This window comes from Tachypleus tridentatus, chromosome 13 (assembly GCF_004210375.1).
Source record: "Tachypleus tridentatus isolate NWPU-2018 chromosome 13, ASM421037v1, whole genome shotgun sequence".
NCBI lineage: Eukaryota > Metazoa > Arthropoda > Merostomata > Xiphosura > Limulidae > Tachypleus > Tachypleus tridentatus.
Genome location: NC_134837.1, coordinates 64101090 through 64128638, shown reverse-complemented (window position 1 = coordinate 64128638; position 27549 = coordinate 64101090). Strand labels below are relative to the sequence as shown.

The window sequence follows — 27549 nt, the reverse complement described above, 5'->3', positions numbered from 1 at the left end:
CACTGAGAACATCCAACACTGGTACTTGATTGACCCTAGCTCAAATGACCAGCCAGTTGACCCTGGAAGGGCTACTCTAAAGTCGCCTGTCTACAGAAATTCAAGGACAAAGTAGTGTGTTAGAGTTCGACCCCTCAGTCACCAGAATCTTCTCCTCCCCTTCATGGATCGCAACGCACAGAAAACACGTGGGTAGATGTTTAGATCCTAGAGGAGGTAAATGGAAAGAATAGAACCTTCTATTGGAGGTTTCTTCACAACGCACAGGAATCCATACTGAGGGGCTTTCTCTTTGTCGTTAAGCGCAAAGTTACACAATGGGCTATCTGTGCTCTGCTTACCTCGAGTATTAAAATGAGGTTGTTTAGCATTGCAAATCTGCAGACATACCGCTGTGTCACTGTGGACCCTACTTAGTCTGTAAATTATTGGTTTGAGATACGGAAGGTGTTGTAAGTATGATAAAGGAACATAACACAGGTTTCTTTTCCCTTGGTTCTAAATTTATTTACGTAGCTCTAAAATGTGACACCAAACACTTAGCAATGAAACAACAACATGAATATGTTTTGCTTAGAATATTTCCACTGTGTGTCTCTCTTTCTCTGTACGTGTGAGTGTATACGTATATATATACGTGGCCAGATCGTTAGGCACTCGACTTGCAATTTCAGGGTCGCAGGTTCGAATTTCCTCACACCAAACATTGCTTACAGTCAATCCCACGAATCGGTAGTTAAAGAGTAGCCAAGGAGTTGGTAGTGGGTGTTTTTCACTCGCTGGTTATCACTTCAAAAATATGGATTGCTGACACAGATAGCGCTGGAGTAGCTTCATTTGTAAGAGATTCAAAACAGCACAAACCAAGCTCTATCTTTGTTGTCGTAAGTCATTTCCCGCTCCAACGACGTTCTTCTACTGGCTTTTGAAAGAAATATGTCTGTGAATACTGAAAGAGGATGACCAGTCTCAAGGTGATACTACTAGGAAGTACAAACCTCAGTTACATTCAAACTACCTGAATATTATTAGTGCACCTACCTGATTTGTAGTTTGTAGTAAGTAAATCAATTTATCTGTAAATACCGCAGCTACATAGTAAGTCATTACTTTATAAAACCATTTTATCATGTATAAAATTAATGTTCCATACTTCACCACATTTAGTCAAAGCAATACGTTCACGTATAGTTTAGTACGTTGTACACAAAACCTAATACACCAGTATATAAGAAAGCAAACAAGTCTTTATAGGATACAATATATTGATAAAGTATATTAGTTTTATGATTTAGAAGAAACCATCGAGAGGTTGAACGTTTAATGTATGAAACGACAGGAATACGTAAATTGTGAATTAACTTAATATATGTATAGCAAAATAAGTACATAATAAACTACACTACACAAATAATCTTACTTTGATATATAAAAACGTTAGTTTTAAGCACAAAAAACCCTATGTCTGTTGTTAAATAAAAGTATATTGATGTAAAACTATAGAGGAGCAAACTGGCCACAATTATATTTCAGGAATTAATATCGTTATAAGAACTACAGAGAACAATACAGTAATTTTATATTTTGTGTATAACAAAACACAACTTGACATTTAGAGTCACACAGGATCGACAACACCTTATTCTTCTGTCAACGTCTCAACAGAACATTTGCCCGACACCATTGGCTACATCGACTGCTGATGACACTCGGCATAAATGATTTCTTTGCTCATCCTCTAGCGACACACTTTAGAACTATCTGTTCCCTAGAAGTAATCTATAATACAATCTGACTCCTAGTTACCCAACTAGGAAATAATTGCCATCTTTTGCTGCTTTCAGCGAAGTCCATAAAAATACAAAAGATTTTTTATTTCTCTGTATTTGTTTTTTTTTACTCACCACAAGAGGTAAAACTTGAACATCTTGATGAGGGTAAAAATTCCCGCCAAAACATCCATATTTACCGTCTGTTATATATGTGTTATTTGTAGACGACAGGTTTCCTGCTTCTGTTAACACAAATAAACCACATTAACAAAAAAAATTTACGGACATAGATAATTATAATAAATTATAGTAATATTACAACTTAATGCAAAAAGTACGTTTACATAATAAAGTTTATGTTCTGGCATATTTATTCTAAATTATAGTTTATTCAGTATATGTTTAAAATATTCAAAAGTTAACACATATAGATGCATTGTTAATGGTTTAAATGTGGCGAGAAGTTATAAAGCTGAAAAATAGATACTCTAATAAGTGTGACAAACGCATTCTCCAAACAAATAAGGCCCGGCATAGCCAAGCGTGTTAAGGCGTTCAACTCGTAATCTGAGGGTCGCTGGTTCAAATCCCGATCGCACCAAATATATTCGCCCTCCCAGCCGTGGGAGCGTTATAATGTGACAGTCAATCCCACTATCTGTTGGCAAAAGAGTAGTCCAAGAGTTGGCGGTGGGTGGTGACGACTAGGCGCCTTCCCTCTGGTCCTACAATGCTAAATTAGGGGCGGCTAGCGCAGAAAGCCTTCGTGTAGCTTTGCGCGAAATTCAAAACGAACAAACCAAAAAAATAAATAGCTACAAATGAAACAAAAATCATTATTGCATTTAGAGACACCAAATGATGTCAGGAATTTGGTTTAAAAACGTACTCATACTAAACAATTAAGTTTATATGTGGTATAAATATCTTCTAAATCAACAAAAATAGCTTTCTAGTATTAATATCACCTGAGTCTTGCTGATGTTTGACCAGAATCACTTTGCAGTAGAGATTGAAGGCCGCAGCTACCATATACTGACCAGGTTCAGCAATCACTCTTACTCCAGAAGACGGTGGAAAACATTCATCAAGAGTTTCTCTTATTGATGCAGCGATCTATACAAATGATATAGACTTTTATAAAACTTCTCTGCAGATTTGAAGCTATAACATCCTAATTATGTTGATTACCTAAAATTAATCATCAGTAATCATGTCTGGTGAACTATGTGTTAATTATACAGTATGTGATTACTTTGTTTTCCTATTCAGAGTTACATGCTATTTGGTGGATAAAGAGAACAGCATTTAGTTATTAATAACAACACATTTCTTACACTGACCTTTCGTGAACATGGAAGTATTTATATGTTAATATCTCCTCGGTGTGTATTCCCGTATGTGGAAGAGAAGGTTCTATTCTTTTAGCTTATCTCCTCTGGGATCTAAAAATCCACCCACATGTTTGCTGTGTGTGGCGACCCGTGAAGGGGAGGAGAGGATACTAGTCTCTGTGGGGTTGAACCTTAACACAACACTTTGGCATTGATTTCCTTTAGACGAGCGGCCTCGTGGTGCCCCACCCCCAGGGTCAGCCATCTGGTCCACTTGGGCTATCGTCAACCAAGTATCAGTGTTGAATGTTCTCAACGGGTGTTGTGGACAATGTGTCTGATACTGATTTGTGGGTATAGTGTTCACCAAACCCTGGTGTTGCTGCAATGTCTTTTTTTGGCATTGTAGTGCGTCCCCTCATAGGGCTCCTTGGAGGGTGGGGTCAGTGGGAACCGAAACATTCTTTCTTTATCATGGATCTCCCTAAGGAAAATCTAAATAAAATAGTGACAAACAGACCGTACATAAGTAAACGATCACGTCTTGAAGATTCTGAAGAGTAATATTCAACTTCTTCAACACCTGTACGTCATTTTCTGGTATTAAATTCTATATGAGACAAATATTTAAGGCAAATGTCTCCCTCTTGTATTCAGAAGAGATTATAGGGACTGGCTGGCTCTCCTAAGTCAATCAAAAATCTTTGTTCTGGTGAAATTAGTAAAACCAAAAATTCCTAAATACAATGAACTCCTCTTGTATCCAAGACCATTGAGGATATGCCTATTGAGATTACTCCCCATGTACTTTGAATTCGTCACGATGAGTTATTGTTGAGAGGGATATGAAGAGCATCCCAGAGTCAAAGATCCTCGCTAGTTTCTCTAGCCGAGGAGTTTCTGCAGTGAGAGGTATCCACAGTCGCAAAGATGGAATCATGATGCCAAGTACTATCCTAATGTTGACGTTTACATCACCACGTCAACTTACCACCACCAAGGTCATCTTAATTGCGAGGTATGGCCGCATATTCTAACCCCTGTCAGTTGTTTTCAATGTCACAGTTCGGTCACATAAAGACATGCCATGGTTCTTTGACGTGTGTTCGTTGCGGTGGCAAGGACCACTATGTCTACGAGTGTGAAATAGACCTTCATTGCATCAATTGTAGTAGCTATCATACATCTTACTATTGTTCATAACTTAGGTTGGTGGAAGAAAAAGAGGTGCAATGTTTAAAAACAGTTCCCAACATTTCTTACTCCAAGTTACTCGAAAGTTACTGTCCACAACTCCATGTTGGACGTATGCTGCTGCAGTTCATTACACTGCTACAGTGAGAGTGCAGACAGATCTCTCCATGCCTCCAAAAGAATCGTTCTCAAACCACGTGAAAAGTATTTTGCCCTCCATGGTTAAAAAAGTTGAGAAATCAACGTCTACTCCCGTTTCTGTCCCTATCACTTTTTCCAGCAGCTCCCTGGATCCAGTTTTCTTGGGTCCAGGTACTTTATTGTTCTCCAGCTCCAAGATACAGAATGATCATTAATTCACGCTTTCAGACCTTCCCAATTGACCCAGAGCCTAATCGAGCAAGGTCGATAGACCTCCTTCTAATAAAGAAAATAAAGAAAAAAGACGTGGTCGAAAACAGAAGGGCTCTCCACCAAATTCACCTATACATACATAAAAATGGTCATATTGATACAATGAAACTGTCGAAGTTTAGATTATAATCTGGATGACATCAAAGCACTGATTGAGTAGCCTTACCATCCTGTGTGTCTTTTCTTACAGGATATAATTCTGAAACCTGACAGTTTCCTTTGTACAAAAATGAGAGATGGTTTGATGGAATAGTGCATGGAGGTGTGGTACTGCTGGTCATTCAACGTGTGCCCATCCCGTCTTTGCCACTCGACATACCCTTAGACCCCGTAGTCATCCTTGTTACCTTGGGTCGTACCATCACTGTTTGTTCTCTTTACATTTCTCCTGGAGAGACCCATGATCAATTAGACCTTGATGATCTCATTAAACAGTTGCCGTTTCCCTTTTTAATACAGGGGGACATTAATGGACATAATCTCCTCTGGGGAAGTGCTGATATTGATGAGAGGAGTCGCTCCGTAGAGTGTATGCTCTTCGATCACGACTTTTCTCCCTTCATTACTGGTGTTCATACTTATTTTCATGCATCTAGTCAGTATTTTACTGTTATTGATCTCTCAGTCCCTCCCGTTCACATTTCTCCAACTTTTCATGGAGGGTAGACATTAACCCAACGGGGCAGTGATAATTTTCCTATCTTATCCGTGGTAAGTGCCACCCGACCCGCGTGCCGTGGTGGAAGCTGGACCAAGTAAATTGCCCCTCTTTTACTGCTCTCTCGGAACTTAATGCTGCTGTCCTCTGTAAGCCATCAACTGACAAACGCGTGGCAACAGTGACTCACTGTATTATCCAGGCAGCTGCTTAATGTATTCCTAAAACCTCAACACGTTTTCCAGGGTAACCTCGTCCGTGGTGGAATTCTGCCTGCCACATGACACGAAAGGCTCAAAAAGGGCCTGGGATACCACACTTTCGAACTACATCGTTTTTCAGTGGTCCTGTGCACATGTTTAGTAGGTAAGACAATCAAAGCCAGAAGGAATCTTGAATTTAATTCACAACTAGCATCTCTTCTACCATCAGTTACAAAGCCATATGGGGCAAGATTCAAAAGGTCAATGGGTAGTGTAATTCTGTCCCTCTTTTGTGGTTCTTTTATGGCCAGGAAGTTGTTGATGCTCTGAGCTTCGCCATACTCTCGGCGAAAGGTTTTGCCATGTATCTAGCACTTCTGCTTCATCTTTCACCTTCTTAGCCATCAAAACTCGGGCAAAGCGATGGCTCCTTTCCTTTCGGGCTGATCGTCTCTGTGACTATAATTGCTTCTTTACACTGATGGAACAGAAGTTGGCTCTTCATTAGTCTGGACCCAATGATATGCTCTATGAGATGCTGCGCCATTTCTTTCTTGTTTTCCTTGCTATTCTTCTAATTGTTTTTTTACTGGATCTGGCAAAAGAATGTTCTTCCTAATGCGTGGCGCCAGGGTATTGTTCTACCTTTCTCTATGCCTGTAACTACTGTACAATCGTTTTAACGAGCTGTCTCTGTAAAACATAAGAGTGGATAGTTAATGCAATCGCGAATGACACTGTCCAGCATCAGGGTTAAACCTGTGAACAAAACATGTCTAAAATGGTTCCGTCGTTGAAAACCGTAACGATAGCACGACAGTAAAATGTGGACTATTGTGACCTGCGTGTCATACAGACTACACCCTGATGCTTTCGTCCAGTGTCATTGGCGAGGGTGACACTGTCCATCTTTTGGCCTTTTTAAGCTATTTAAGTTTTGACATCAAAAGGTTTTTTTAACATGATTCCTTTTTACAAATTTTAGTAATTATACTTTATTTTTAATATTTTACTGGTTGTTTAGTACAGATAATCTAGTTGGATTGCGTCATAAAACGCCAATCAACCAAACAATTAATGTGTTAATATGGTAACATAAGTGTTGTTGATAGGTTTCACACTTAGTCATAGTTGTAAACATTATAGAGTCACGTACCTGTCTGAAACAATTAAGACTACTTCTGGAGCTGGGATATCCACCACCAATATCTAACAAAGACATCTTCACTCCAATCTTCGAGACTTCGTCAAACAACCATCTAGCTGTTTTTATTGCTTCTACAAAACAAATGGAATCTTGAAATGAAAATCCCACATGGAACCTAAAGACGCAAAACCAAAAAATAAATAATTGCTTTTTTACCGAACGGTTTTCCCATATTTAAACTTAAAGCTACATAACAGGCCACGAGTGTCTGCTAGCCTGAAATATATATAAACCCTTTTTTAACATCGTAGCCTGATGACTTACCTCTGAGCCACTGAAGGGGTGGAACGTTTTCTGTGAACGAAATATATCCTGGTCTATTTGAGAAACTGTTATTTAGTGAGACAAACAAACTCTTGTAGACGTGGTTTTATTTTATTAAATTACGTGTAAATTAAACAACAATGACGAGGTGTTTATAGCAGTCTATGGAACAAACCGAAGCTAGATTATTACAAAATAAAGTAAATGTAAGGTTGTAATGAAGGCATATTCAGCTAAATTTATTAACGAACAGCGCATGCGTATTTTATACCTAAACAAAAATTGTATTTACTGTAATGTTTTTAGGAAATTACACGCGAGTTAATTGTTGTTTGTGTGAAATGCTTTACAAATAAAAGTGATGTTGAAATGGAAGCCAGTCGTGACATGATAAGAACGACATTGTGCTGTCATGTATACCATTCTTGTTGCATTAAAAAGTTTAACTAATCAAGAAACAGGTAAGATAATTCTGAATTGAAAAGCCAATATGCAGTCTGAAGTCCTTGGACGAAGTACCTTATAACGATGATAGGTTTGTAGCGAGACATTTAGTCCTTCGCTAGTACAGCGGTAAGTCTACGGGTTTTCAACGCTAAAATCAGAGGTTCGAGTCCCCTCAGTGAGATCAGCAGGTAGCTTGATGTGGCTTTGCTAGAAGAAAACACACGTAGAGCGAGACATTTGCTAGAACAGACAGATGAAAGTGCATTACGAGGGCTGTTCAAAAAATACGCGGACTGACGTCATAAAACAAAATGTACTTTATTTAGAAGTTACAGGTCTGGGACTCCTTCAAGGTACTCTCCTCCCTAACGCACATACTTATCCCAACGGTGTGTCCACTTGTTGAAACACTCCTGGTACGCTTCTTTTGTAATGTCCTCCAGCTCCTTCGTCGCATTTGCCTTAATCTCGGGAATCGTCTCAAATCTTCTTCCTTTCAAGAGTCTTTTGAGTTTGGGAACAAGAAAATATCTCAAGGAGCAAGGTCAAGTGAGTAGGGGGGTGGGGAATAACAGTGATCGAGTGTTTGGCCAAAACCTCACGAGTTCTGAGGCACAAATTTCGCAGCAACGCGGCGCATCTTCAATTTGTCGGTCAAAATATCGTAACAAGATCCAACTGATATCCCACACTCTTCAGCAAGCTCCCTGACAGTCAGACGTCGATTTGCCCGCACCAGGGTGTTGATTTTGTCGACGTATGGGTCGTCAGTTGACGTGGAAGGACGTCCAGGACGCTCATCATCGTCAATGGACTGTCGACCATCCTTAAAACGTTCATGCCACTTGAAACATGCCGTACGCTTCATAGCAACATCACCGTAAGCCGTGTGAAGCATAGCAAAAGTTTAAGTCGCAGATTTTCCAAGTTTAACACAAAATTTCACAGTGAGTCGTTGCTCCTTCAGGTCATTCATTCTGAAATCCGCCAAACGAAAAAATCGCACTTCACTTAGAACCGCGTAGCTAATACACAAATGAAGATATCTGCAATCGGGAAATGGCGTCGTAATTAGCTGATCTGTGCGAACCTAGCGACACCAAGCGGATTCCCCTGGAACCAACTGGAGCCGCGCAATTCAAACGGTCCGCGTATTTTTTGAACAGCCCTCGTATTTATGTAGGTATTTCGTATTGTATATAATTGTTTCCACGTTGTTCAACTAAATTTACACAGTGCTTACTAATTGATAATTGGTTCCTAACGCCTTCCAGTGGCACAGCGGCATGTTTGCGGACTCACACCACTAGAAACCGGGTTTCGATTCCCGCGGTGATCAGAGCACAGATAGTTCTTTGTGTGGCTTTGTGTTTAATGACAATCAACAACAATCGTGCCTCAATGAATGTATTCAAGCATTCTGCAAACTTTAATCATCAACAACGGAAGATATATATTACAATGGCTTTTCCCATTGAATTATTTATATCATTTTACATTTTCTCAGAATTTTCATTTAAAATCAGTGTTTCTCTGATGTACCTTGCAACATCAGTTAAGTCATTTAATTTTTATATTTCTACCCACATATTAATAGATGTTCAATGAATTTAAGAATTTTGTAAGTGTATGGCGCACTTTTCAAGTAAATGGAAGCATTTTGAAGTTCTTGCAACGGTGACATAACATGTTCACTAGAATTAGTTGTCTGACTTCCACCTGTTTCAACACAGTAGTGTGTTGTCCGTCTGTCAGTCAGTAGACACTAAAATGAAATCGCATAAAGGACGCTTAACGTTGCAATTTGTGCTGTAGTGACGTCAGTAAAACGTTCACATTCTATGAATAACGAGAAGAATAAAAAAATACACATGAAATAGAAAAGCAAGAAATAAATTTTGGTTTTATTTACCCTTGAAATAAAAAACTTTGTGAAACCGTACGGAAGTGTAACTAATGACTTAGTAACGTGATATACTTACGATATTCCCTCGACAACCATGTTGAGATCAAGCGCCTTCTGCACCAGACGACAAGCTTCCTTTGGGTAACAGCCAAACTTTTCCCCAAGATTATATAAAGTAGACTCCAACGGTGGTCGAATCCTCAAAACTAGCCTAGAAAGTAACTAAAGTTACTGTATGAATGTGACTTTTTTTTTGATAATTTTGTTTGAAAAACTTTCTAAATATTATTACCTTTCTTTATGTTATGTAATTAATTATATGAAGAGTCATTGATAATTAGCACATTTCAAATGTCTTGAAATAACTTGACAATAACTTGATATCACATATAATTGTAAAAGCTATTAAATATATTTTTATACCTGTTAACTTGAAGTTGTAATGCGAAACACTGAATGTCCAATTAAAGAAAACAACACAATTGGTGTTATAAGTTCGTTTATTTCTGGTATTAAAATGTTTTTATACACTAATATGCACTGTAGAAATTAAATAAAGAATTAATTTTTGTTTATTCAATATTGCTGTTTTCTAAACGTGATTACACAAACTTCATACAAAGTCGTTTGGTTCGTTTTGAATTTCGAGCAAAGCTACTCGAGAGCTATCTGTGCTAGCCGTCCCTAATTCAGAAGTGTAAGACTAGAGGGAAGGCAGCTAGTTATCATCACCCACCGCCAAATCTTGGGCTACACTTTTACCAACGTATAGTGGGATTGACCGAATTTGTAACGTTTCCACGGCTAAGAGGACGAGCATGCTTGGTGTGACGAGGATTCGAATCCACGACCCTTGGATTACGACTTAAGTGCCTTAACCACCTGGCCATGCCGGGTCATCATACAAAGTGAGCTAAAAGCTATGGTTCTCATAGTTTGAAATGTTAAATTTTGGAATTCCTCATACCAGTTAAAGTTGTGGAATTACGATACTGGTGAACCGAGCTTAAAGAATTTGAGTACTTAAAGGAATATGAAACTGAACTACTAATAACTGTAGAAATGATGGAAACATCCTACCTCGCATTTGGATCGCATTCTTGGATCTTCAGCAATTCTTCCACACAGTCGAACGTCATGAGATGGATGCCGACGGACGCAGCAAACTTTATGTGGGTTCGAAATTTCACAGGGTGTGCAAATATTATTCTAGATGGTTTGACTCCAATGTCCAGCAATTTTTGAATTTCTTGCTAAAAAAGTGTGTGAATGAAGAACGTTGGATACTTTCTTATAATCTAAGCATGTTTAGGAATTCTGTACAACCATCACTAAACAAATGAGCTGATGAATACAAAGTACTTTAAAAAATACACTGCGTAGCATAATACGATTTTCTCAAAGTACTTCTACAGAATTATAGTAATAACCAAATATAGTATTCTTTATTTGTTTCTAAATTTCGCGCAGAGCTACATGAGGGCTATCTGTGCTAGCCGTCACTAATTTAGCAGTATAAGACTAGAGGGAAGGCAGCTAGTCATCACCACCCACTGCCAATTCTTGGGCTACTCTTTTACCCACGAATGGTGGGATTGACTGTCACATTATAACGCCCTCATTGCTGAAAAGGCGAGCATGTTTGATGTGAGGGGGAGTCGAACCCGCGACCCTCATATTACGAGTCGAGCGCCTTAGCCACCTAGTAATACCGGGCCTCAAAGATGGTATGAAAATGTTCTTGTTATTTTCTCATAGAAAGCTCAGTATTATTTCGACGTCATTAGAATAACACGTCAGGCTCCTATAAGCTGCTTTACTCGCACTATACATTACTATACGTACGATGATTTATATAGACATTATATTGCCTTCCACCTCTATTATGGTCTTGAAGTTGTCTTAGACACACAATACCTTGTTACGAAGGGTTTCCATAATAAGTGTGAATACAAGGAAAAGGGGCGACATTCTATGACACTGTAGTTTACGTCATATCCAGAATTAGCTGAAGTGTCTTTCTTGAACCATTTGTTCAACTGCTTTCCACACAACTTGTAATACTGCGTTGTATCGATTTGACACGTTCTACTGTTACTAAAACACACTACGTTAGCTGTGATATGTTCTGCATTCGTTAAGGCATCTAACTGTACTCTATCGTGGTTTTAACAATATCTGTTTCTGTTTAACTAGAAACGTTCTTTTCTTGTAACTCATGCTGCTCTTGGTTACACACTCAACGCATTGGTTTTAAATGCCCATTATTTTATTGTTTTATATACATATTATTAGCTAAAAACACAATATTTTTGTTTTAAACAGAGGTATTACTTTGTACTACTCTGTAGAAGAATCTCTGTTATGTTTTCTCCGCTAGAAAACTGACGTTACTTAATCCAGTTTAAAGTAGATCTGTTAAATAAGACTCGAGACATAAAATAACCATGAAGATAAATTTTCTATGAATTATAAAGTTAAAAAAATTATCCCTCTCAACGTATTAAATATAGAAGGAAATATAGGAAACTATTCTTATTAATAATAAACCAAAAATGTAACAATATTCAACAGTAATACATAGTTTTACCTTGGTACAGGATGTTATATGTTTAAAAAGTCATTGAAAAATTACATGAAATAATACGTACACATATACAAATATAAAAACTTACTTTACTGGCACAATCAAAACCAGAACCTAACACGGCCATTACCCTTCGAATGACATCGTTGTCGCAGCTTTTCATGGCTGGAATAGAAATGGAAAATGAACAAGAGAAGGTTTTCAAAAGGTGGTAGAAAAGATATAAAGTGAAGCAACACAAGTGATCGTTGTAGTTAACATTTACAAGATGTCGAAGATAGTTGGTGTAGTATATGATCCTCTTATTTGAAATATGACTCACAGAATGAAGCCATGGTTATAAAAAAATACATTAAGATTTTGAATTATAACAATAAACAGTTAATGTATATCAAGAGTACCACATTATACGTCCTTTCGGTGGACTCAGCAGAAAGCCAGATGTGACTATGCTGTATGAAAAAACACACACCACACTATACTTTTTGTTGGTGGACTTAGCAGATGGACAAATGCAGTTATAGAGAACGCTGGTTTTAGATATAAGAAAGCCTCACTGTCTCAGCGGAATAGCTACCTGAGAAACCTAGCTCTTGGACAGACGTTGCCGTGGTGGTGAGTTTGAGTGTTCATGTTCATAATGATTAGATATTTTTATTTCCTTCTGCATTTTTTATAGAACTACTTCAAAGAGCCACTTCCGTTCTACAAACACGAAAACGTCTCCTTTCATTTCTCCACTCTGACAAGCCTATTTGTGATAAATATGTAGAGGATTTAACCATACGCCTGTTGCTACGTAGCTGAGGACTTGTTTGTTTGAAGTTAAGCATAAAAGCTACACAATGGGTTATCTGCGCTCTGCCCACCACTGGTATCGAAACCCAGCTTCTAGCGTTGTAAGTCCGAAGACATACCACTAAGCTATTGGGTGGCTTCAAGACGGCATTTCACTGAATACTCTTTATTAAACTGGTGGCCACATTCTGTCTTTTCACTAGATACAAGTTAGATACGGTTCAAAATGAATGCTAGGCCTAACAACCCAAGTTGGCACAAAATAGAAGTTTAAGCATAAAATTCCGGTTCCAGTTCCTGATTGTTTGCATATTTTCTGAGAAAAAAAAGGAAATGGTTGTTTTTGTTGATACCATATACACTAGAAGAAGATGGTTATTATTTGATAATTGATTGATCTGTTATATTAAATTATTGATGTCACTTAGAAGCATTTTTTTTTAATTTCGTGCAAAACTACACGAGAGCTATCTACACGGATAGCAAATATATCGGTGGGAAAATATTTGATTTTAATGAGGTTTTCGTATTTTGTAGTTGACAGGGAATATGACAATTAAGAGCTGGTTGACTGTGTTTTATGGGCTATGAGTAACAGCTGCCACTATAGCAACAGCCACCTTCCACCCCCGATAGCCCATTGTTTAAATTTGTGCATTATTCAAACAAAAAACAACAACAAGAAATCAAATAAACATGTCTTGAGCCTTGGGCTCTTCGATCCACTGTCTAAAATTCTGGTCACTAAACCACGATTGACACAATTCAACAGTTATAATTTCGAATTTCATTAAGAAGATTCATCACAACTGTTTCACAGCTTTATGATGCAGGTAAACTCACCTTGTGTCTAACTCCTATTTTTATTACACTGATTCACCAGTCTCTGTTAACTCATCCTTTCCTTTTATCTGGACTGATGCACCAATGTGCGGTCTGTGTGACACTCAAGTCAAAACATCCCACATTTTACTGTCGTACCGAAGTTACAACTCTGAAAGAGGGCACCATTTTAGACATGCTTCGCCCACACGTTCACCCCTAACGCTGGACAGTGTCATTATCGATGGTGACACTGTTCACCTGAGAAATATATATAGTTTTTGAGGGTCATTGGCCTTTTAAACGCTATTCAAATTTTTAAGCAAAAAACGGACTTTTTAACATGTTTCCTTTTTACAAATTTTAGTAATATTATTTTACATTTAATTTTTTACCAGTTGTTTGGCGCAGATAGCCTAATTGTTTTGCGTCATAAAACGCCAACCAATCACCAGTTCCTAAGCAGTAATTTTAAAGGTTTTGATGACAAACGCGTAAATCACAACAGTTTTTTTTTTAGAAGTAAGAACGATAAACTGCAGGTATAATTAGAAATACTTAGGTAAAAAAACACACTGTGATAACTCTTGTTTTTGTTATGTCTGTAAGTACAAATTATCTAATGAATTACATTACAAGGTATGCAACGTTGTAAAACGTCATATCACTACTGCCCTTTTTGAATAATGAACATCTGGAAGATTTGATAGCGAATAAAATAAGAAAACTAAACATCAAGAATAAACAAGAACAAAATCACAGACAGCCAGCCACATTCCTGTTTCTCAGAGGCCTCTTCAAAAACTTGAAAAGAATACGTAAGCAACATTTAGTCAAAACAGTATTCTCAAGCCCCAACACAGTATGAACGCATATTTTGTTTGCTGGGCTTTTGCTCTATAATTAGAAGTTGTTTGTGTTTTTCTTTCCGGATGTCCAGATTGGTTTGGTTTGAATTTTGCGCAAAGCTACACGAGGGCTATCTGCTCTAGTCGTCCGTAATTTAGCAATGTAAGACAAGAGGGAATGTAGCTAATCATCACCACCCACCACCAACGCTTGGATTACGCTTTTACTAACGAATAGTGGGATTGACCGTCACATTATAACGCCCCCACGGCTGAAAGGGTGAGCATTTTTGGTGGGACGCTGATTCGAACGCGCGACCCTCGGATTATAAGTCGAGTGCCTTAACCACGTGACCATGTCGGTTCTCGGATATCCACACACTCTATCCTACACCTGTTTCCTGTTATTAACTATTTAGCTTTAAGTCTCAACTTTGTTTTTTAACTGCATTCTTAGATGCAGATATAACGACAAAAAGAACATTTTTAATAGTATCGGTAGAGTAGACTTTTAAATAATTGGTTGTTATTTTAATGCGCAAGTTCGTTGGAAGTGTGAAATGTATTCACGTCTTACTGGTTGCTCACAAGTGAAACCGATTCTTATAGTTGTGAACATCTTTCAGTATAGCTTATTTGGGGTCAGTTTTTGTCGGCACGGCATGGCCAGGTCGTTAAAACGATCGACTCGTAATTCGAGAGTTGCCGGGTGGAATTCCCGTTACACCAAACATGCTCGTCCTTTCGGTCCTGGGGGCGTTATAATGTGATGGCACTCTTCGTTGGCAAAAGAGTAGCCCAAGAGATGGCGGTGAGTGGTGATGACTAGCTACCTTCCCCTTAATATTACACTGCTATATTATGGACGGGTAGCGCCGGATATCGCTCGTGTAGCTTTGCTCGAAATTCAAAAAGAAAACAACCAAACATTACTCCCACTATAATATAACTATATATCTTGTTACTGCTAGCAAGGGTAATACAGAATTACAGAATTTTCAACTTTTACCTGTACTAAACACGTTATAGTGTGATCAATTATATTCGTAAAAGCAAATCCCCAAAATGTGTTTAATTTTTGAAGGTTGAATCCAAGATTTCGCGTTTAATTACATCTTCAACTAGCTAGCTAATGTTTTGTAGACGACATATAAAATTTATCATTTTACTTACTAGGCTGTAAGTTACGTTATGCAAACCAGCTTAAACCATAGATGAATGTTCGTTATGTTCCAATGTAAATATAAGAATCTGAAGTGTTCCATTAGTTAGTGGGTGTTTAAAGTGTAAATCTTTACAAAAGTGTCTCTGCACTGTGCACACCACAGTTATTGTTTCTGATTTTTTGCGTTCTAATACCTCAGATTTACTTCTGAGCCACCAAGAAAGAGAGAGGGGGGTCATCAAATATGAGATACTGAAGAGCACGAGAAAAAGACGAATGATATCCACAAAACATAATGATAATAAAGTACAAATGCCCTACGAATATGACAAAATGATAATAAAGCATACATATTCTACAAATATGTCATAATGACAATAAAGCATAAATATTATGCAAAAATGACATTATAAAGTATAAATACTCCACAAATCAGACATAGTGATAATAAAACTTAGATATTCTACAAATACGACACATTGGTAATAAAGGACAAATACTGTACGAATATGACACAATGATAATAAACACAAATATTCTGTGAACATGACGTAATGATAATAAAGCACAAATATTCTGCGAACATGGCACGATAATAATTAACACAAATATTATGTGAACATGGCACGATAATAATTAACACAAATATTATGTGAACATGACGTAATGATAATAAAGCACAAATATTCTGCGAACATGACACGATAATAATAAAGCACAAATATTCTGCGAATATAACATAATGATAATAAATAACAAATATTCTACGAATATCACATAATGATGATAAAGCACAAATATTCTGCGAACATGACATGATAATAAAGCACAAATATTCTACGAATTTGATATAGTGATAATAAAGTACAAATATTCCACGAATATCACATAATGATGATAAAGCACAAATATTCTATGAATGTACAAAAACGTTCTTATTTAAAACTTTTAAAACAAAACTTACTTTTCACACACGTACATATAAATAACGACCAGTCATTTATCCACAAATTTTTAACTTTCACTAAATTAATTCGTTCACTTCGTACGTTCAAAATGAGTTTCTTACGATGATTCTTAACCAAACCATCATCGATTTAATCGTTTTAGCCACGACTGAGGAACGCTGTTTCCCGAGTAGTGGAGTGCATGCTAACACAATTGGTTGCTGACCTATTTGTTCTTGAAGTCAAAGATACACTCCTATGTTTACTTGATGTATTAGCATAGTGACGTCTTCTATTACTGCTACCACAGATCTCCAACAAAGTGATTTATGCAGAATACATTAAGAAATTAGGGAAATACTTGAAATCTCTCGTGGTTCAAAATAAAGAGATAATCTGATTAAGTTAGTTTAACTGTTGCATTTCAGATTCGAATTCTCTGTTTCGAAACTGAGAAACTGTTTGCTGTTACGTATTATTTTTGTTTTGTTACTATTTCAAATATCCGGAAATTTCAACATAAGCTTAGTAATTAATTAAATATTAATATGTACTAGCTTTATGTTGCTTGCCAAAAATACTGATACACATAATTTCCTTTTTTAACAGAAATATAATTTTGATATATAAACATAAGAACAATGCAATTTACAATAACGGACATTACCAATAGTTACCACAAATGATGGTTCAGATATAAGAGCCCCTTAAAACCCACAAGCAACAGTCTTATATCCGGCCTAGAACTGAATATTTTATGGATGATACTAGTTCACGGCGAGCAAATTAGTTCTGAGTTAATATTGAACCTCGCTTGAGTTTTGATTTGTTTTGAATTTCGCGAAAAGCTACACGAGGACTATCTGCACTAGCCGTCCCTAATTTAGCAGTGTAAGACTAGAGGGAAGGCAGCTAGTCATCGCCACCCACGGCCAACTCTTGGACTACTCTTTTACCAACTAATAGTGGGGTTGATCGTCACATTATAACGCCCGCACGGTTGAAAGGGTGAGCATGTTTGATGCGACCGGGATTCAAACCCGCGACCCTCAGATTACGATTCGAACACCTTAACCAAGTGGCCATGCCGGGACTGCCTCGCTTGAGCTAACCGCTCCTTCCTTCGCTAGTCTCATACTGGTTAGAAGTTCTATTCTTACCGAAGAAGATACTTAATGTCGTCGTAGAAACAATAACGTCCGAGGTAATTCACTGAAGTTGAACGGTTTGTAATGTTCGAAACATGTAGCGTTTCTGGTCCAGTTCTGTAGTTTTCCAATTAATATACGCTAATCACAAGACTTGCGCAATACAAAGTCAAGTATATAGTGACTTTCAGAAAAGAAAGCTGTACGGAAGCACGTATATACTGAGACAAATGTGAAACCTAACAAGGCTAAGCCTAACTTAGTCAAGTGAAGCACAAGTTTTAAGGCAAAAAACAAACAAACTAAAAACAACTATTTAGGCCAAATAATATTTCCATCTATTTAATTTATAACCTGTATTCATATCTTAAATTCCTTTGTTAATAATCAGAAAATGAACAGACATTTCTGTTTGGTCTGTTATATTGTAAAGCAATCACGCATCTGGGTGAAATTAGAAACGCAGAACTCTATCGACCTATAGTTCTTACGTTTCTGTTACACAAAACGATCAATCAAGTATTGATTAAGAAACCGTTTTAGTGATGTAGAAGGGAAAAGGGCAATCCTTGATAAAAAAAACGCATCAGAATAACAAAATTCCAGCTGGATGGATAAACGAAACATCACATGTCCTGGCAACAATAAGGCTTTAATCGATTCAGGAAATCCAGAGACTCCTGGTTGTCACTACCTATCACGATTCCAGAGATCACAGCCAAAGACGCGAACAGTCTCCTGATAGTAGGGATTATCTGCCTCCATCTTGTACACGTGTGTACATATTTGTAGAGTCAATATCTTGCTCAGGAAATAAGGTTATACATTACGTATTCTTACGTCATGAAACTTAGTCTGTAATCTGTTGTTACAGAGGAATTCTGCATTTACAAACCCTGGTGCTTAATAACTCCCCATTCCTTGGAATATCTGTATGCCCTGATACCACATAGCTCCAAATTTTTTAACCTTGCAACCATCGTCTGGAAACCAACGAGTGTTAAAATATCTACAATTTCTGGCACATGGTAATATATTTCAACAAATTATTTATATTCCTATCTATCGCATTACTGGGTTTACACATGATCGAGTAGTCTTGTCTAAAAGTGAATGTTAATAACTTATCAGAAAACATTCAACATTTGAGATTCTGTATAGGAATTCATGTCGAATATGAAAAGTCTCTAATGTTCTTTCTAATATTTATGTGGACTCAAAGGTAACAACTACTTTCCCAGAGGCCTGGCATGGCCAGGTGGTCAAGGCACTCGATTCATAATCCGAGAGTCGCAGGTTCGAATTCCCTTCGCACCAAACATGCTCGTGAGGGCGTTATAATGTGAAGTTCAATTCAACTATTCATTGGTAAAAGAGTACTCAACAAGTTGGCGATGGGTGGTGATGAATAGCTTCCTTCTCTCTAGTCTTACACTGCTAAATTAGGGACGGCTAGCGCAGATAGCCCTCGTGTAGCTTTGCACGAAATTCAAACTAAACCAAACCTAAAACTTTCCCACTTTTCATGAATATATCCAGTTATAATTACCTACTCCGAGTGAATAAAAAAAATCTCCTTTTCTCTAAGGTGTAATTAATCCCACTCCCAGCTGCTCTAATAAACATATATTCAAAGGAATAAAAAAATATCCTGTACTACAACGAGTAACTAAACCCAGTTCTATCTACTCTAACAAACATCTATTCGAAGGAATAAAAAAATAATTTATACCATAACGAGTAACCAATTCCCTTCTAACTACTCCGATAAATATCTACTCAAGTGAATAACAAATCTTCCTCTCAAAATTACACTAATGAGAAAATATACTCAGACATATAATGACGAGAAAACCTGCTTAGATCTACGCTGATGAGAAAATGTACTCGGAGACCTACGCGAATCAGAAAATATACTCTGAATTATGCACTGATTAGAAAGTATACTTACAGATACACCGATTAAAACACCTGTACAGAGTTTCATTTATGAGAAAGTCTACTTGGAGCTACACTGATAATAAAAACCCACTTAGTCTAACAAAGATGAACAACCTACTCCTGATTACAGTAATAAACAGAATGTTAACACTCGTAGCTTTATTAACAAACGAATTTTGTTAGTCTGTACACGTAAATTCGTTAACAATTAACAAAGTTTATTTTATTTTTAGAGATTTCGGATGAGGCATACTTTACTAACTGATAAGACTTAAATCTAAATCAAAAGAACGTACTAGGCCTATTTTAGTAACTGATAGATTAACCTAAATCAAAAGAACGAACTAGGCCTATTTTAGTAACAGATAGACTTAAATCTAAATCAAATGAACAGAAAAGTACAATTCGTTTATTAGTAAAGAAAACTAATCAAAACTACAATACTTCAAAGCATTTGCCTGGAGTTATAATTCTTGGAAACTTTGAACTAAATACGCGGTTTTGTAAGTTCCACTTAACTGCTGGTTAACATTCGACACGTAAAATATAATAATTATTTATATTATTTCTTTCGTGAACTATTGTTGGTGGTGTCATCGCAGTGTGGGTTTGTTTAGGGTAATTAATATATATATGAATTTCCTTGCTAATTTCTTAAAATACAAAATACAATTGTACTTCACGGTGGTTGATATAAAAACTCTTAACTTTTCAGTTTTTAACGCTGGACAGTATCACTGGCGACGGTGGCACTGGCCACCTTATAATTGTTTTAAATTTTTAAGGGCCATTGGCCTTTTTAACGCTATTAAAATTTCAATTCCTACTCGTCTGTATAAAACAGTTAAGATAAAACGCGTACCGAGTACGTTAATATATCAATATATCAGTGAATAGATGTTGGGAAAATAAATTCAAAAGTCAGCAAAGAAAGCAGTGATCTTGAAGGGATATCAGTTAAAATTCGCTGTTTTATTCCTGGAACTGGTACATCACAATTAGCTGATGCTTTGTTCAGCGTTGCGCCAAAACAATAAAACTCCAACTACGTTCAATGCACTATGAAATATACAGTTTACAAACAACACAAATTATTTATCTCAAATTAATAATCGGAAAAGATAAAGAACTGAAATTCTCAGCAATTATAATGTATGTATACATACACAATACACTGACATATGTATATCAACACTAAAAGGCATAATAAAAGCAGACATATGTGCTATTCTACCCATTTGTTACGTTTGTGTGTTTGCTGTTTAAATTACTAGTAGCTACGATATAACTGGTCTTGTGTTTGGTATATATATTGACATTTCGTTGCCTAGACACTCGTTGTCATGATGAGACCTCAGAAAGAAAATGCACATATTTTTCTGGTATGAGACATTTTATGGATAATTGTATATTTTAAAAAAGCAATACGCTGGATGTATAGTTCTTTGTTTGTTTTTATTTAAAATAAACATGAGCAAGAAGCGTTTGGATAAGAAATCTGCATAAAATTCCTCTGAGTTGTTTCACTAAAATGCTTCGTAAAATGCAAGAGTTAACGAAATGAATCGGTTAAAGATAACGTTGCTCTGATTTTTCCATTTCTTAACCGTCTTGACCTTAGTGATCTATAAAAAAGTCAAGGAGTCAAACCTTTACGAAAATAATTTACTTGGGTTGATCAAAAAAAAAAAAGGAAAAATTATAATTGCTACTTAGATGAATGGGACAGAGGTTAAAAATTATTTTCTTTAAATAACGGATGCATATCTAGTCACGTACATCATATATATACATATACTGAACAATCGAGAAATAAATTTCATTATATGCAAATTATCTTAATGAAATCATAAATGACTGGTTGACGAACCAAAAGCTTGACAATATAAGAGTTTAGAAAGAACCCCACTATTTTATCTTTTTACTCCTGTGTTGTTCAATCACCTCACTGTTGTATCTTATTATCTCCTGTGGTGTTTAAAAACACCTTGAATGTTCACTATGTAACAGTTTAACTCATTCATGTTTCTTTACTCTCTATGTGTTACACAGACGATTTAAAATGTAGTATATTGTAGTAAAATGTAGTAAAATGTTATATATTTCACATTCGTTGGTAAACCATGTTTTTACTTTTATACATAATGTATTTCACGATATCCATACTCTTTTCATTATCGTGGTTCCAGTTATAGTTTTATTATTGCTTTTATTATTATAGTTTCAGTGTTTTGTTTTTTTATTGGTACCTTTTCTTCATTATCTTTCGTTTCGTTTCTTTTGGTCTTCTTTGCACAATCGATATGTACTGTTTATGTAAACGTCTTCTTCAGGATGTGCACGTGACAAGAGGAGACATTTTTAAGCCATTTTTGCCAAAACCAAAACTATCACCAACGAGCTTTTACTCAAACTTGTTTTCATACTTCACTACTGGGGAGGATCCTAAATATTACATCTACTGAGTAATTTAAAGTTACAACTTTCAATGTAAAGAACTTAAAAAAAGTGAAATAACTCATTTTCCATGTAACATGCACAGAAAGCCCCTGAAGTAATTAAAAGAATTAACTAGAAGAGCGATGACATTTTTATTTACAATTCCTATATGACTCCTGTGTTATTAAAGAGAATCTAACCAATTAAGTAATAAACGCCCAAGGTATTTGTTGCGTAAATAGCGTAGAACAAGTATGTTTAAAAATCCAATAGGATGGAGGATACTGGTGACTCTAAGGCTACGTTTATCACTGGTTGAAACTTGAAAATTCAAAGAAAATATGAAAGGTTAATACTTATAAAGAAAAACAAAGTGTAGAGATGCGACAAAAATACGTTATTACCAATGTATATTTCAAGCAGTTTATAAAAACTAAGCAAAACTGGTAGCTAAAAAAAATATAGTTAACATAATATATGCCTTCATCCACAAGTTTTAAAAATAAAAGTAACAAAAATCGTTCTTCCTTTTACTTTCACGTTGTTTCTTAATATGTTAAACATTTGCCAGAAGTATTATACAACACATGTAACCGACCTTAAGAAAAAAAAACTTCCCTAAAGTATACTGCGTTTGCCTAAACCTACTGATCAATAAGAATAATAGGCCTACTCACGTTCACCTAAACTAAGCGTGACAAATAAAAGAAAAATGTCGATGGCGCTTGTTATTTTACTGTCTAAGATTTCTTAAACAATTACTTCGCTTAACTGTTAAAAATGAAAACATTTTTGCCCCGTTCATTGAAGCTTATTGGTGCTAAAAAAATGGGGGACTTTATAAATTCTAGTCATTAATATTTGCTTCCGATCAGAGGAAATTACATAATTAGAGTGGAACTAAAACTGAAATATAACAATCAGTATAGTTAATTAATTATACGTTTCTATTCTGTTTGGTGCCACTAGAGGAACCAAAAAGGATTTGTACTTCAGTATAACAAGGTGTGAAGTTTATCTTCATAGCCGTTAGAGCTCAGACGTTCTGAGTACAGAGTTATAATTATATCTTGTAATTATCTTCTTCAAATGTTATTTCGTATGAAAAGAGGCACAAAATTACACACGGAGGAAGACGTTATAGTTAATTTTGATCTATTTAACTCACGTCAGAAAAAAAAATTACAAGTTCAAAAATTTTTTCCCTATGAAAATTAAGGTTTAAATGTCTATTTAGTTTCTGAAAATTTATTTCAAACGACTGTTTTTCATTTTCTAGAGGGAATAAAATATTGAAAAGACGATGATAAATGTTTGTGAGTGTTTGCATTATTCCATCAAATTAACTTTTCGTTAACAGCTGTATGCATGGTACTTTGTGATTTATTGAGTGTTAATTAAACGATGAAAGAATCGTTGAGTCGGTCAGTATGGGAACGATTTGATTCTTAAACACAATTAACACGTGTAAGACACACCATCATTTCACAAAGCCGTTTCACTTGTTTTTCATCGTAATTTTTTCTGTTGCAAGAGTTGAACTAAGTTACTTCTACAAGAAATCTGTCAAATCACGTTTTTCGTTTCTATCACCAGTGATACTTATATGGAATGTTACCATTCTTGTGCGTAACAGAGCCATAAAGAAGTTAAAACGTTATCGCATATAAGTAATTTATTCCCAAAGAAACATCATCCTATGACAAAAATCCTTTGCAAAAATATTTCTTTTCTTTTGTTATATGCGCCAAATGAAATGATTATTCTCGAATATTCGCTGTTGTTTTTACCAATCAACACTAGTCACAACTAACTTAAAAAAAGGCATAAATTTAAACATAAAAACACAAATAAAGATTAAACGTCCGTAGTCCAGCATGGCTAAGTGGGTTAAGGCGTTCGACTCGTAATTTGAGGGTCTCGGGTTCGAAATCTCGTCCCACCAAACATGCTCGCCCTTTCAGCGGTGGGGGCGTTATGAAAGAGAGTTGGTGTAGTATATGATCCTCTTATTTGAAACATGACTCACAGAATGAAGCCATGGTTATAAAAAATACATTAAGATTTTGAATTATAACAATAAACAGTTTATGTATATCTAAAGTACCACAAATTTACTTCCTTTCGGTGAACTCAGCAGATAGCCAGATGTGGCTATGCTGTATGAAAACATACACACCACACTATACTTGACCATGTTCAATAGGCGTGAAAGTATTAACTTCTTACTTAATATTGTAAATAGTTTAGATACATAATAAATAAAGTCGATTAAGGAAGCTTACCGAAAAAAGTTTGAACACGTGGTAGAAGTTCCCGCCAAAGAACTAATCTAGCCACAACTTCATCTAAGTCTGCAATGAGGAGGGGATCTTCAAATTTCTGTTTATAAAAAAAAAAAATTTTTTATAGCGTATCTTTGTCGGTGTAAGTGTGTGGTATAATTATAAATGCATGTTAAAGTTTTTTTGAATTGAATAATTTTAATACATCGTCAAAAGGCACATTTGAACCATAGTGCTAAAAACTGATCTCAACAATAGTCGAGAAGCAGAAAAAAACGGGCGTGCGTGTGTGTGAGGGAGAGCAGAGAAAAGAAAGAAAAAAAGTTTAGTCACAAAAAGAACAAGTACCAAAGACAGCTGTGTCCACATAATTCACTTTCTCTCTCGTGACGGAAATAATAAAGTAAGAAGTTTCAGTTTATCTTTACATGCTATAAAAATATTTTTTTCGACCTCTGTGGTAATGTTGATGTTTGATCGCTTGGGAAATCGAACACTAGCCACATCATAATTTGATATCTATGTTTCTCTACTTTTGAAGCAGCTGAAGAAAACAAAAAGTGCTTACTATAGTATACATTTGCATAACATACAGTCATGTAAAAAAGTTAGGACACCCGATGAAATCCTGTGTATTTTTGTAACATTTTTGGATATATACTTTAACAATACTGAGAGATTATAGGAATATAACTAAGCAATTAAAACTAAAGAAAAGACTTTTCAAAATCTTCTCTAAATGTAATTCTACAAAAATGCATATTCTAACTGAGGAAAAAGTTAGGACACCCTACCCCCTAATAGCTAGTGTTACCCCCTTTGGCTGAAATAACTGCAGTGAGACGCTTCTTGTAGCCATCTACCAGTCTCTGACATCGGTCTGGGGAAAGTGTGCTTCACTCCTCAATGCAGAATTCTTTCAGCTGTGAGATGTTTGAAGTGTTTCTTGTATGTACAGCCCGTTTTAAGTCACCCCACAGCATCTCAATGGGATTAAGATCTGAGCTTTGACTCGGCCATTCCAGGACTCTCCATTTCTCAGGTTTCAGCCAGTTTTTGGTGGATTCATTGGTATGTTTTGGGTCATTGTCGTGTTGCAGGGTCAGGATCACACCGAACTAAATGTCTGAGGTTTAAATAGGGCAAGCCTCATTCACAATGCTGAGTAACAATCTTCTAATCACCTGCACCTGGTGTGATACACCTGTGTGTGAGTTGAGCCATTTTATGTGGGTATAAATGTGGGGGGTGTCCTAACTTTTTCCTCAGTTAGAATATGCATTTTTGTAGAATTACATTTAGAGAAGATCTTGAAAACTCTTTACTTCAGTTTTAATTGTTTAGTTATATTCCTATAATCTCTCAGTATTGTTAAAATTGAGATTAAATATCTATATATCCAAAAATGCTACAAAAATACACAGGCTTTCATAGGGTGTCCTAACTTTTTTCACACGACTGTAAAATAATATGACTAGATTTGAAATGTTGGTTATTATTGTACAATTAACTGAATAATATTACAAAAGTTAGTGCCATAATTGTGTTTTCACTTGCAGTTACTCACTGCGTTTTATTGATTTGTATGTATGTTTGGAATTAAGCACAAAGAAACACAAAAGGTTATCTGTGCTCTGTCCACCATGGGTATCCAAATCCGATTTTTCGCGCTTTTAGTCCGCACACATACCGCTGTGCCACTGGGGGTCTGATTTGTATTTAAAGAAGTACTTTTTAATAGAGGTCAAATTGTTTGGAACGTCACAAAGTGCAAACCATTCGCAAGGATAATAACAAAATCACTTTCTATTCCTATAATTTACAGATTATCGATAAGGTTTAAGTTAAGAAAAAGCTTTCAAATAAATCGTACGTGGAATATCGAAATGCTGAGATAAAATCTGGACTGCACAAGTGTGACCACACAATAGGCTGTATAATACAGTTATTCCTATCATTATATTACTGGCTAATATTATGACCTCGTCCTGGTTCTGAACTGCAATGGTATTCTGATTAACTTGAATCTTTTAATTTCCATAATTCCACCCAAACAGTTTAAATTTAAAAGCTTGTTATGATTTTTGGTGAACGTTTTCCCCTGAGGCTTCGCTTCCATGGTGAAGTAGCTACTTGAACGAACCAGATAGCTTATACATAAATTGTTTAAATCAACATGGAACACTGTTAACTTATACTAAATATATAATATATAGAGTTACTCACTTCATTTTCTGTAACTTTACAAGCTAGTTCGTTTATGGTCATGTCCAAGTAGATTTCTTCAAATGAAGAGCTAGAAGCTGTGAACGCCATGTTATTTTTTCATCTAACTGTAGATCGTCAGCCTATAAAGAACCCTGGTGTTTAATAAAAGAAAGCAAAGCTAACTGAAAAACCTAACTCTTGATCAGACGTTGCCGTGGTGGTGAGTTTGAGTGTTCATGTTCATAACGATTAGATATTATTATTTCCTTCTGCATTTTTTATAGAACGACTACAAAAAGCCACTTCCGTTCTACAAAGATAAAAACGTCTCCTTTCATTTCTCCACCCTGACAAGCCTATTTGTGATAAATATGTAGGGGATTTAACCATACGCCCGTTACTAGGTAGCTGAGGACTTGTTTGTTTGAAGTTAAGCATAAATGCTACACAATGGGTTATCTGTGCTCTGCCCATCACTGGTATCAAAACCCAGCTTCTAGCGTTGTAAGTCCGCAGACATACCACTAAGCCATTGGGTGGCTTCAAGACGGTATTTCACTGAATACTCTTTATTAAACTGGTGGCAACATTCTGTCTTTTTACTAGATACAAGTTAGATACGGTTCAAAATGAATGCTAGGCCTAACAATCCAAGTTGGCACAAAATAGAAGTTTAAGCATAAAATTCCGGTTCCAGTTCCTGATTGTTTGCATATTTTCTGAGAAAAAAAAGGAAATGGTTGTTTTTGTTGATACCATATACACTAGAAGAAGATGGTTATTATTTGATAATTGATTGATCTGTTATATTAAATTATTGATGTCACTTAGAAGCATTTTTTTTTTAATTTCGTGCAAAACTACACGAGAGCTATCTACACGGATAGCAAATATATCGGTGGGAAAATATTTGATTTTAATGAGGTTTTCGTATTTTGTAGTTGACAGGGAATATGACAATT

The 27549-nt window shown here is 36.1% G+C and overlaps 1 protein-coding gene across 4 annotated transcripts in view; it reads right to left on the bottom strand.

Moving 5' to 3' along the window:
* LOC143237998 (ornithine decarboxylase-like) overlaps window positions 1-26843 on the bottom strand; it is a 36574-nt gene extending 9731 nt beyond the window's left edge. Inside the window, exons 1-9 of one of the 4 annotated variants that reach the window (XM_076477855.1) lie at window positions 26606-26843; window positions 24380-24476; window positions 12075-12151; window positions 10480-10652; window positions 9476-9610; window positions 6732-6897; window positions 2741-2888; window positions 1905-2014; window positions 742-922 (exon numbers count right to left, since the gene is read on the bottom strand). In XM_076477855.1, coding sequence (XP_076333970.1) covers window positions 890-922; window positions 1905-2014; window positions 2741-2888; window positions 6732-6897; window positions 9476-9610; window positions 10480-10652; window positions 12075-12151; window positions 24380-24476; window positions 26606-26695 — 1029 coding nt within the window. In that variant the 5' untranslated portion in view covers window positions 26696-26843 and the 3' untranslated portion in view covers window positions 742-889. Of the gene's footprint in view, window positions 1-741; window positions 923-1904; window positions 2015-2740; window positions 2889-6731; window positions 6898-9475; window positions 9611-10479; window positions 10653-12074; window positions 12152-12563; window positions 12621-13627; window positions 13772-24379; window positions 24477-26605 lie in introns of those variants that run through there. The other 3 variants (XM_076477852.1, XM_076477854.1, XM_076477853.1) reach the window with 3 other exon arrangements.
* Between the last annotated feature and the right edge of the window lie 706 nt (window positions 26844-27549).